This window comes from Nicotiana tomentosiformis, chromosome 4 (assembly GCF_000390325.3).
Source record: "Nicotiana tomentosiformis chromosome 4, ASM39032v3, whole genome shotgun sequence".
NCBI classification, from domain to species: Eukaryota; Viridiplantae; Streptophyta; class Magnoliopsida; order Solanales; family Solanaceae; genus Nicotiana; species Nicotiana tomentosiformis.
Window position 1 is genome coordinate 60,002,112 of NC_090815.1, and position 13,531 is coordinate 60,015,642.

Genomic DNA, 13,531 nt, shown 5'->3' on the forward strand with positions numbered 1-13,531 from the left:
TGAGCCTCGGTCATGATTCTTTCCTGGAGGCCATCCACATTTGGAACACATAGACGCCCTTGGTACCTTAGCGTACCATCATCCAAACCGAGAGAAAAAGACATAGTCTTATGTTTATGAATCCCCTCCTTCAATTGCACCAAAAATGGATCGAGTTTAAGCAAGGTTTTCTTCAAACAATTCAAAACAGCTGCATTTTCAGAGGGAAGATGAACAAAGATCCACACACGCATCTGATGGATTTCGAGGAGATTATGAACACCTTCAATACAATGGAGTGTCACAAAATGCAGTTTATTTAAGGGCATTCCCCTTTTTACTTAAAGATGATGCGAAGCAGTGGCTTCGAAGATTGCCAAATGGATCAATTAGAACATGGGAGGAAATGACCAGAAAAGTTCTTAATAAATATTTCTCCTCGGCTAAGATGGGCAAGTTTAGAAGAGAAATCCATACTTTCTGCCAGAAAGAGAATGAAATTGTTTTCGAAGCACGGGAGAGGTTTAAGGAGATAGTTAGGAGGTGTCAACATAGCAGAATTGAACTCTTGATGCAACTCCAGTGTTTTTGGGATAGATTGACACCGACCTCGCGTAGAACATTGAGCAATGCAATTAGAGGCCCCTTTATGAAGAAGACTCCAGAGGAGATAGTTACAATTCTTGATGAGTTATCCTAAGATGCTAATCAGTGGTCCTCTAATAGTGTGGAAAGAAGAAAATCAACTGTGTTCACCAAGTTGATGCTACTACATCTGTGCAAGTACAACTAGATGTTATGGCTAAAGAAATACGAAAGCAAATTATAGCTTCGATGCAAAACGTACACCACGCAGCTTGTGATATATGTGGACGAGGACACCTTACTCATGAGTGTCAAGCCTCAACTGAGGAAGTGAATGCTATAGGAAACCATAATTTTAATGTAATAGGTCAGAGGCACCCCGGTTTTTCATGGAGTTCACCTGGGGGTACTACAAATGCATGGCAACAAAACAACCCCAGATTCCAGGAACAAAGAGCTCCAGGTTTTCAAAATCAGCATAGGCAGCAGTATCAATTTCCAAAGTCGAATCAACCCAGCATGGAAGATCTTATGAAGACCTTAATTATCCAGACGGATGAGAGGCTTGATGCCTGTCACGCCCCAAAGTCGGGAAGCGCGACCGGCGCTCAACCGAGTGAACCCGGCCGAGAAAGCCTATTAGATTTCCTTCTATCCAACTCATCCATGAATAAGGATAATACATATTTTTGTTAATTAGACAACAAGGTTATCATGTCTACAATACCAATTCATTACCATTAGTTACCTTATTTAATAATTCTCAAAACACACACACACCTTCATGGTTCAAAGTGGAACGAGTGATTTAATCATAACACAACTAGTTTAACATTCCCATCACCCATATACAACCCACACTATGTCTACAAAGTCTCTAAAATGCCAAAGAGTACAATAATAGTGCCGGCAACAAGGCTCTGGCTATACCTCAAAACACGATAACACATATGAAACAAAAGATGCACAACCCCGGAATGAGATGGAGCAAACCAAGTCAGCTGGGAAGAATGAGCACCGCTATCACTGGTCAATATACTCCGCTGTGGAACCTCCTACATCCATTAATGATGCAGCGCCCCCAGCAAAAGGGATGTTAGTACATATCAAATAGTACTAGTATGAAAACTAAACACCAATTTAAGAACTCGGAAATACAATATGAATATGTTGAATCAAGGTGACAATAGAATAGCATATATAGTCAGTTATACCAAAACAAGCTTATCAAGAGCTGTCATTAACATTTATAGAATTCAAGATGAGATCCTCTATAACCATTTTCACACAAAGCGGCCCCCCGCCTCACCCCAATGTATGTGGGTGGTGGTTAAAACACAATACCAAAACTCTACTCAAGCGGCCTTGCCGCCTCACCTCAATGTACGCGGGTGGAGGTATAACCACAGTACGAAAAACCTACACAAAGTGGTCATGCCGTCTCACCCCAATACATGCGGGTGGGAATGCATCAACGATACCAATACCTACACAAAGTGGCCATACCGCCTCACCCCAATATATATATGTGTATGGTGGTGCAACAAAAATACCAAAATCATCCACAAAGCGGCCCTGCCGCCTCACCCTAATATATGCGGGTGGAGGTGTAAAAATAATACCAAAATCATACACAAAGCGGCCCTGCCGCCTCACCCCAATATATGCGGGTGGAGGTGTAACAACAATACCAAAATCATACACAAAGCGGCCCTGCCGCCTCACCCCAATATATGCGGGTGGAGATGTAACCCTAATCACAATCTCTACACAATTTGGTATAATAGTTTTTCACATAAATCACGACTTGGAATCATAACACGTGGATATACAATCCATAGTTTGGAACACATCCTCAATTTATAATACAATATCATGAGAGCATTTGAAACATAAATTAAACATATATCTTTGTCATAAAACTTATTTGAAATAATCAACTTGTAATAAATAACTTGTAAGTTACAAGGATATTGGGGTTACAATTCTTAAAGAAGAGTTTAGCCAACATACGTCAATTGAGCTTTCTTAAACTCTAAAATGTTTCGGAATTCTTAGCAATTTCATTCTATTTTAGAAATGTGACAAATTGAACTAAAATTAGGAAGATGATCATGGTTCTAGCTCATTTGAGCATTTTATCAAACACTAGGTGTGCATGAAGGTTTCAAGGTCCTTTTATGGAGGATTCAATCATCCCACAACCTACTCTTTACCATTTTTAGCTCACAATCTTCATACATCCTTTGATAACACATGCATGCAAAATAAACAACTCCCATACCCAAGAATTGTCTTGCTAATTACCCATTCTTAGATAAATTTTGAAATTAAGGGCTAGGGTGTAAAGTCTTTTCTTCTAGGATGAAGACCTAGTGAGTTATCCTTGGTAATCTTCCAAGATTTGAGCAAGACTTGATGAATAAATTGTTGAAGAACTCTCTCCCACTCTAGGGCACTCTCTCACCCTCAAAATATCAGATTTTTACTCAAAATATGGTCCTTTGCGTATATATATCGAAGAAGGGTCGGTTTATAAAAATCCAAAAATAAAGCCCTGGAACAGGATATACGGTCGCATATGCGACCGCAGAATGGATATGCAGTCCGCATATCGGCCACACAATTTGGTGACAAAAAACTGGAAAAATATCTACCTGGGTCTGCGGTCACTATGCAGCCCACAGACCTGTTATGTGGTCGCATAATGCGCTGCAGAACCTCCCTCCAAAAAATCTCAAAGACGGATATGCGATCAGAGTGAGGCACGCGAAGTGGTTTTGCGGTCGCATAATGAGCCGCGAAAATGACATCAAAAATGGCCCAAAAAACTTTCTCACTCAGCTACCATTATGCGGTCCGCAGAATGATTCTGTGGCCGCATAGTGGATCGCAGAAGTGCATTTCAACTATTATTAACCTTTACGTCTACCCCGGCATCACGGAACCCTGGTTTTTAGGAAATATTTCACAGGGCCTTACATTCTCCCCCACTCAAGATTATTTTTCCTCAAATGAGGGTCAAGGTTCGCTATTAGCATCTTAGGCAACTCAGTTTTCATACCACACACTAGCAGCCCCAAATTTGACTGACTCCCTAAATTCCAAAAAACTTTCACGAGAGTTTCCCTTGTAACTAGGCCTATCCACCTGTCAGAGAGCCCCAGAAACACATCCTAACAACGTATACATAATCCAACAACATAACATAACACCAAACAACACCAACTGTGGCCTCACAAACAATATATTACCTAAAAGGAACACCCTTAACATCAACTATACACATGATACATAATTCATACAAAGTAACTCTTAGAATTTTCATAAATTACAACTTTATAAATACATGGCTATTCAAACAAATAAGTATACTTTTCTTCATTTCTTCCTCGGCTTCCCAAGTAGCCTCTTCAACCTGTTGGTTTCTCCATAGCACTTTCACGGATGTAATTTCTTTATTTCTCAACTTTCGGACTTGCCGATCAGTAATAGAAACTAGAATCTCTTCTTAAGTCAATTTCTCATTAACCTCAATAGTCTCAACCAGAACAATGAGTGTCGGGTCTCCAGCTAATTTTTTCAACATAGACACTTGAAACACCAGGTGCATTAATGACATCTCAGGTGGTAGCTCAAGCTTGTACGCCACCTCACCGATCCTTTGAATGATTTTGTACTGTCCGACCTACCTCGGACTTAATTTCCCTTTCTTACCAAATAGCATTACACCTTTCATGTGGGAAATTTTCAAGAATACCCAATCATCTTCTTTGAACTTCAAATCCCTATGACGAACATCTGAATAGAACTTCTAACAGCTTTGAGCAGTCTTCAACCGCTCCTTAATAATCTTAACTTTTTTCATAGCCTGATGCACGAGGTTTGGCCCTATCAACTCTGCTTCCCCAATCTCAAACAACCTAATGGGAGATCTACATCTCCTACCATATAAAGCGTTGAACAGTGCCATCTGAATACTAGCATGACAACTATTGTTGTAGGCAAATTCTACGAGTGGCAAGTGATCATCACAGCTACCCTTGAAGTCTAGAACACAAGCGCGCAACATATCATGAAGTGTCAGAATAGTTCGCTCTGTCTTCCCGTCAGTCTGTGGGTGAAAGGTTGTACTAAGATTCACTTGAGTACCCAAACCTTACTGAAATTTCTTCCAAATATTAGCAGTGAATTGTGCTCCCCAATCAGATATGATGGAAACTAGAGTGCCATGCAACCTGACTATTTCTTTGATATACAACTGAGCATATTGTTCCGCTGAGTCGGTAGCCTTAACCGGCAAAAAGTGTGCCGATTTCGTGAGTCGATTCACAATCACCCAAATTGAGTCAAACTTGCGCGGAGTGCGCCGTAGTCCTACCACAACGTCCATATTAATCATTTCCCACTTCCATGTTGGAATTTCTATGTTCTGTGCTAACCCACAAGGCCGTTGGTGTTCGGCCTTTACTTGTTGACAATTCGGACATCTTGCCACAAAGTCCGCCATATTCCTCTTCATGTCATTCCACCAATAGACTTCCTTAAGATCATGATATATTTTTGTACAGCCCGGGTGCACAGAATACCTAGAAGTGTGAGCCTCGGTCATGATTCTTTCCCGGAGGCCATCCACATTTGGAACACATAGACGCCATTGGTACCTTATCGTACCACTATCCAAGCCAAGAGAAAAAGCCATAGTCTTATGTTTATGAAACCCCTCCTTCAATTGCACCAAAAATGGATCGTTGTATTACTTCTCTTTGGCTTCCACCATAAGCGACGATTAAGCCCTATTTTGCACAATTACCCCTCCTTCACTAGAGTCCGCAAGACGAACTCCCAAACTAGCCAATCAGAGAACTTCCTTGGCCAATGGCCTTTTAAATGGCTCCAAGTAAGCCAAAATACCCATAGATTTTCGGCTAAGCGTATCCGCCACAACATTGGCCTTCCCAGGTGATACATGATATCGATGTCGTAATCTTTGAGTAACTCAAGCCATCTTCTCTGCCTCAGATTCAGCTCCTTCTACTTGAAAATATATTGAAGGCTCTTATGGTCCGTGAATATATCCACATGGACCCTATAAAGGTAATGACGCCAAATCTTCAACGCAAATACCACCGCTGCAAGTTCTAAGTCATGTGTTGGATAATTCTTTTCATGATTCTTGAGTTGCCTAGAAGCAGAACCTATAACCTTAGCATGTTGCATTAACACACATCCAAGTCCAATTCTTGAAGCATCACAATACACCACAAATCCTTCTGTACCCTCTTGTAAGGTCAACATCGGTGCCATAGCCAGTCTTGATTTCAGCTCCTGGAAACTCCTTTCACAAGCATCTGACCATTGGAACTTAACTGCCTTCTGAGTCAATTTAGTCAACGGAGAGGCAAGGGTATAAAACCCCTCCACATATTTTTTTTAATACCCAGTTAAGCCTAAGAAATTACGAATCTTTATTGGGGTTGTAGGCCTCCGCCAATTCCTCACAGCTACGATCTTCTGAGGATCAACCATAATCCTCTCACTAGAGACTACATGACCCAAGAATGTGACAGATTTAAGCCAAAATTCACACTTTGAAAACTTTGCATATAACTCGTGTTGATATAGGGTCTTCAGAACTACCCTGAGATGATCAGCATGGTCCTCTCGACTTCATGAATATACAAGAATATCGTCACCGAACATTATCATAAAAGAGTCAAGAAAAGGCTTGAAGACTCGATTCATAAGATCCATGAAAGCTGTTAGGGCATTTGTTAGCCCAAAAGACATTACCAAAATTTCAAAGTGCCCGTATCAGGTTCTAAAAGATGTTTTCATAATATCCTGCTCTTTGATCTTCAATTGTTGATAGCCGAATCTTAAATCGATCTTGGAGAAGTACCTAGCACCCTATAATTGGTCAAACAAGTCATCTATCCTTGGCAATAGGTACTTATTCTTGACTGTGACCTTGTTAAGATGCCGATAGTCAATACACATTCTCAGTGACCCATCTTTCTTTCTTATAGAAAGGACCGGTGAGCCCCAAGGCGACACACTCGGTCGGATAAAACCCTTTTCTAACAAATCTCTCAATTGTTCCTTTAGCTCCTTTCAATTCTGTCGGTGCCATTCTGTAGGGTGGAATAGATATAGGATGCGTTTCTTGCATCACATCAATCCTAAAATTAATCTCCCTGCCTGGTGGGATCCCAGGGAGTTCATCCAGAAAGACTCCCGGAAATTCATTCACAACAGGCACAAACTCAAGTGTAGGTGCCTCAGCATCGGTGTCCGTGACCCGGACCAAATGGTAAATACACCTCTTGTTGATCATTTTCGTTGCCTTAAGGTAAGAAGTAAGCCTACCCTTCGGTACTACATCATCACCCTTCCACTAAATAACTGGCTCATTTAGAAATTCGAACCTAACAGTCCTGGTTTGGCAATCAAGCTTGGAAAAACATGAATAAAGCCAATCCATCCCCATTATCACATCAAAATCGACCATTGTCAATTTAATAAGATCAGCCACGGTGTCCCGACCATGCAACGTGACAACACAATCCCTATAAACCCACGCGACCAAAATAGACTCACCAACCGGAGTAGATACGGAGAACGGCTAATGAAGCTCTTCCGGTTCTATCCCAAATTCCATAGCAACATAAGGAGTGACATGAGTTAAAGTGGAACCGGGATCAATAATAACATATACATCATGGTATTGGACAGACAACATACCTGTGACAACATCTGCAAAAGCCTCTGAATCCCGATGCTTCCGCATAGCATAAAATATGCTGGGTCCTCCCGAATTTTGTGCACCACCCCTAGCTGCACCACGCCCTGTGGGTGCTGGGATGCCTCGAGCTGGATGTGCTGTGGATTTAGTAGCTGCAAAATTAGCTGGCTGCGCCGCACCGCACCTCTGCCCATATTTCAGTGAGACGAGCGGCAATCCCTCTGAACGTCACCCCTCACACCGCACCCATAGCATATAGGTAGGTCCATGAAGTAGGCCCCAATGTGCATCCTCCCACATTTAGGTCATATGAGCCTCCACTGCTGAAACCTTCTGTCTAGCCGACCCTGCTGGTGGGGTCCCCTATTGCCCTGACTGGGTTCAGATGACTGAGCACTCATCGAAGACTGAGCGAATGATTGAGATGGTCCTGATGACACTCCCCTGAATGCCGACCTACCACCACCACCACCACCACCACCGGAAGAACCACCAAAGTTGCCCGCGGATCGGGCCTTGCTACTGCTCTGATGCTCCATTCTCTTCTTCGATTTGCGGGTCTCAGTGGCTTGAGCAAATGCCACCATTAATGACATTTCAGGTGGCAGCTCCATTCTATTCTTTAGCTGTAGAGGCCTCATTAATAACCAAGGGGCAAAGGCCCTGTACAAACCGACGCACTCTAGCCTCCATAGTGGGCAACATGTGAATAGCATACTCCCACCCATTTATACTACCCTGCTTCAGGATTTCAAACTCAGCAGCATGGGCTGCCTTAGTTTCGACAGGCAAAAAATGATCCGTAAAGGCACCTGTGAACTCACCCCACCTTGCCGGAGGCTTCCCTCCTTACGAGATTCCTCCCACAACTCAAACCAAGAACATGCCACCCCTTTCAGGCGGTAGGAGACCAACTCCACTCCCTCCATCTCTGTAGCATGCATAACTCGGAGAGTCTTGTTCATCGCATCAATGAAGTCCCGGGGGTCCTCCTAGGGATCAGTACCCGTAAACACTGGAGGATCTAACTGAAGAAACTTATTCACCTTGGAACTAGCAGATTCCCCTGAGTGACTGGAAGAAGTTGGCCCAAAACTCGATCTCTGGGCCTGAGAAGCCACTATCTGTGTCAACATCTATATGGCTCCCCTAAGATCAACATCACAGATACCAGAATCAGAAGCTGGAGCTGGAGGTGGGACTGGAATATTAGTTGGAGGAACCGTTTCACCTTTAGTAGGTATAGGGATAGGTACGGTCTGCTCAGTTGTGGTAGAATCAGGCAGCGTAGTAACTAGGGGAATATCCTCACCTTTCGGGTGCTCACCAGTATCACCAAATATAGGATCAACTTCCACTCTCGGGGTGACATTAGCTCTTTGGCCAGTTCTTGCCTTCTTCTTAGGTGCCATGTGCTGAAAATTAGAGCAAAGCACGAGTTAAAGGAGAACAATCTTACATAAGCTTTATCGCACGATCGAGAACATGAAAGAAGGGTATTATTCCTAAATGCCCAAGTAGCATCCTAATTATAGATGTGATTGACAACACACCGATAAGAAGGACTCTACTAGACACGGCTCTGAGACATCCTAGGACACTTTAAAACCTTAGGCTCTGATACCCGGCCAAGAAAGTCTATTAGATTTCCTTCTACCCAACTCATTCATAAATAAGGATAATACATATTTTCATTAATTAGTCAATAAGGTGATCATGTCTATAGTACCAATTCATTACCATTAGTTACCTTATTTGATAATTCTAAACACACACACACCCCTTCATGGTACAAAGTGGAATGATTGATTTAATCAAAACACAATTTGTTTAACATTCTCAACACCCATATACAACCCACACTATGTCTACAGAGCCTCTAAAATACCAAAGAGTACAATGATCGTTCCAGCAACAAGGCTCCGGCTATACCAGAAAACACGATAACACATACGAAACAAAAGATGCACAACCCCGGAATGAGATGGGGCTCACCAAGTCAGCTGGGAAGAATGAGCACTGCTATCATTGGTCAATATCCTCCGCCGTTGAACCACCTGTATCCATTAAAGATACAGCGCCCCCGGCAAAAGGGACATTAGTACATGTCGAATAGTACTAGTATGAAAACTAAACACCAATTTAAGAACTTGGAAATACAGTATGAATATGATGAATCAAGGTGATAATAGAATAGCATAGATAGCCGGTTAAACCAAAACAATCTTATCAAGAGCTGTCATTAACATTTATAGAATTCAAGATGATATCCTCTGTAACCATTTTCACACAAAGCGGCCCCCTGCCTCACCCCAGTGTAGGTGTAAACACAATACCAAAACTCTACTCAAGCAGCCATGTCACCTCACCTCAATGTACGCAGGTGGAGGTATAACCACAGTACCAAAAACCTACACAAAGTGGTCATGCCGCCTCACCCCAATACATGCGGGTGGGAATGCATCAACGGTACCAATACCTACACAAAGCGGCCATACCGCCTTACCCCAATATATATATATGTGTGTGGTGGTGCAACAACAATACCAAACTCATACACAAAGCGGCCATGCCGCCTCACCCCAATATATGCGGGTAGAGGTGTAATAACAATACCAAAATCATACACAAAGCGGCCATGCCGACTCACCCCAATATATGCAGGTGGAGTTGTAACAACAATACCAAAATCATACACAAAGTGCCCCTGCCGCGTCACCCCAACATATGCAGGTGGAGGTGTAACCCCAATAACAATCTCTACACAATCGCTACACAATTTGATATAATAGTTTTCCATATAAATCACGACTTAGAATCATAACACGTGGATACACAATCCATAGTTTGGAACACGTCCTCAATTTATAATACAATATCATGAGAGCATTTGAAACACAAATTAAATATATATGTTCGTCACAAAACTTATTCGGAATACTCAACTTGTAATAAATATCTTGGAACTTACAAGGTTATTGGGGTGCCAATTCTTAAAGAAGAGTTTAGCCAATATACCTCAATTAAGCTTCCTTAAACTCTAAAATATTTCGTAATTCTTAGCAACTTCAATCTATTTTAGAAACATGACAAATTGAACTAAAATTGGTAAGATGATCATGGTTCTAGATCATTTGAGAATTTTACCAAACACTAGGTGTGCATTAAGGTTCAAGGTCCTTTTATGGAGGATTCCATCATCCCACAACCCACTCTTTACCATTTTTAGCTCACAATATTCCTACAACCTTTGATAGCACATGCATGCAAAATAAACAACTCCCATACCCAGGAATTGTCTTGCTAATTACCCATTCTTAGATAAATTTCGAAATTAAGGGCTAGGGTGTAAAGTCTTACCTTCTAGGATGAAGACCTAGTCAGTTATCCTTGTAAATCTTCCAAGATTTGAGCAAGACTTGATGAATAAATTGTTGAAGAACTCTCTCCCACTCTAGGGCACTCTCTCACCCTCAAAATATCAGATTTTTGTTCAAAATATGGTCCTTTGCGTATATATATCGAAGTAGGATCGGGTTATAAAAACCCAAAAATGAAGCCTCGGAACAGGATATGTGGTCGCATATGCGACTGCATAATGGTATGTGGTCCGCATATCGGCCGCATAATTTGGTGCCAAAAAAATGGAAATACATCTTCCTGGGTCTGCGGTCATTATGCAGCCCGCAGACCTGTTCTGCAGTCTTATAATGCGCCGCAGAACCTCCCTCCAAAAAATATCAAAGTCGAATATGCGATCAAAGTGCAGCCCGCGAAATAGTTTTGTGGTGGCATAATGGGCCGCGAAAATGACATCAAAAATGGCCCAAAAGACTGTTTCACTCTACGACCATTATGCGGTCCGCAGAGTGATTCTTCTGCCCAGATTTAACCTCTACGCCTACCCCGGCATCACAGAACCCCGGTTTTTAGGAAACATTTCACGGGGTCTTACAATGCCCATGACGCATCTATTAAAGAATTGGGTACATCTTTTCAAAGACTGGAAAGACTGGTTGGGCACTTAGCTACTCTAATGTCTGAGAGAGCCCCAGGAATAATCCCGGCTGATATAGAAAGAAATCCCAAAGAAATAGTGAATGCTGTAACTTTCAGAAGTGGGCAAGTGTTGAAAGAACTCACCCCAATCCACAAAGATATGAGTCATGAAAAAAGAAAGCGGGAGCTGCTGAAAAGTGGTGTCGAAAAGAAGAAGGAAGAAAACTCGAGAAGGGAGGTACTTGAGGCAAGCAAGCAAATGCATGCGCTGCCTTTTCCCCCAAAGCTTAGTAAAGAAAAGCTAGACAAGCAGTTCAAGAAATTTCTAGATGTGCTGAAACAGGTTCATGTACACCTTCCATTCACAGAAGTGCTCTCACAAATGCCAGCTTATGCCAAGTTCTTGAAGAAGATCCTGACAAAGAAGATGAAAATAGAAGAGACCTTAGTGGTCAAGCTCACAGAGCATTGCAGTGCAATAATACAAAACAAACTCCCACAAAAGTGTGGAGATCCAGGGAAATTTACCATACTTTGCTCTTTAGGCACTACTAATTTTGATAAGTCTCTAAGTGATTCTAGTGCATCAATTAATTTAATGCCTCTATCTATTTATAGGAAACTGGAGAAAGAGATTGGAGAGATAAGGTATGCAGTAATATCTTTGCAGCTGGTAGACCAAACGACTCTAATACCCGAAGGAATAGTTGAAGATGTTTTAGTTCGTATAGATAAGTTTATATTTCATGTGGATTTCATAGTGGTTAATATGGATAATAACAAGGAGGTCCCCCTCATCCTGGGAAGACCATTCCTAGTAACAGGTATAGCAATATTAGATATACATGAGAAAAAACTCATGCTTAGAGTGGGCGAGGAGACTGATTTTTGAGATGGATGTAGAAACAGGGGTAAAAAGGGAGAAACTTGCTGCTAGTGTTGTGTGAAAAGTGAAGGGCGTGAAAGAGAAGGCTGCAGTGAGTGAAAAAGATAAGTGTGGGGTGTACCCCAAGAAGGCAGAGAAGAAGCATGCATGGATGAGTGCACTAGTTCGGGCGCAAGGGATGGAGCCCAACTTCGACTCAAACCCCGATTAGATGTTCAGGGAAGTTTTCCTTACCTCTTGCTTTTTAATTCTGTGTTATAGGGACATGACAAAATTTAAAGTGTGGGGTGGGGGATGTATATATGTATAGAATGTATAAATGTCTATGTGTGTTTTTGTAATTCATTTGATAGAAAATTTTAAATTTTTTTATTTTTCTCAACGATGGATGTCATTTGACAGGTTTCTTGAGGGATTAAGTCAAAAGAAAAAGACAAAAGATTTTTTTTTGGTAGTGTATGAATTCCCCCTTGATTTTTCTTTGTGCCGCGGTTCTTTTTCAAGGGTTTTGTTTGAACCGGGTATAGTTACTTTTATTATTTTTAGGAGTAGGAGATCTTGTGCTCTGATTTTAAATGAAAGAAATATCTCTTGACTTTATTATGACTTAATAATAGTAAGTGCTTTAGAAGTGACGCTTATGCTCAGTTTTTTACTCTTGTATAAGTATCTTAAATTGTATGATCTCAACTTTGCTTAACTACTTTGACTAGAGTGTCTCGGTAAGTCTGATCCTGAGTGAGTTGTATGCCATGTGTGAGTGAGGTTTCGTGTATTCTGTGCATTACATTTGATGTCTAGAACTTTCCCCGTGAGTTTGCACAGCGAAATGGTAGTTTTGTTCAGTCTTGGAAGTGATATAGGCATTTCTTTGTTGAGCCAGTTATATGCTATTACCCACCTAATTATTATGTATCTTAGTTAACCCCGTTGAGCCTGTAATCCTATTTCTTTGGCAATCACATTACAAGACTTACCATTTATTTGAATTGACCATCTATTTGAACCTTCTTACCTCTCACGAGCATTTTAAATTGTTATGAACTTTGTAAAAGTTAAAGTGTGGGGTGTTGGTTTGGCTTTTGAGTGGAACCATTGATTTAGGAGAAAGGTGCATTTTTTTGAAAAGGTAAGAGCCACTTGAATTGAATAAGAAAAGAAAAAAAAAAGTTAATTGTATAATTGTGTAAAATATTCCATGATAGTGGTAACTCTTGATGTAATTGTGCTTAAAGAAGTTGGGAGTTAATGTATATTGATGTGAAGGTGGATTTATGGTTTGATATAAGTGTGGGGTTTTGAACAATGAAATGTATGTATTAAAGTGCTTAGGGAGT

At 41.3% G+C, this 13,531-nt stretch overlaps 1 protein-coding gene across 1 annotated transcript; it reads left to right on the forward strand.

Annotated features, from left to right (window-relative positions):
* Nucleotides 1-11,345: 11,345 nt before the first annotated feature.
* On the forward strand, nt 11,346-12,200 carry LOC138909759 (uncharacterized). The gene has a single exon (XM_070200971.1). It carries the CDS (start codon nt 11,346-11,348, stop codon nt 12,198-12,200), a length of 855 nt encoding a protein of 284 aa, XP_070057072.1.
* The last annotated feature ends 1,331 nt before the right edge of the window (nt 12,201-13,531 follow it).

Coding starts and splice junctions, on each gene's coding strand:
- LOC138909759 (XM_070200971.1), top strand. CDS start 11,346: ATGTCTGAGAGAGCCCCAGGAATAATCCCGGCTGATATAGAAAGAAAT.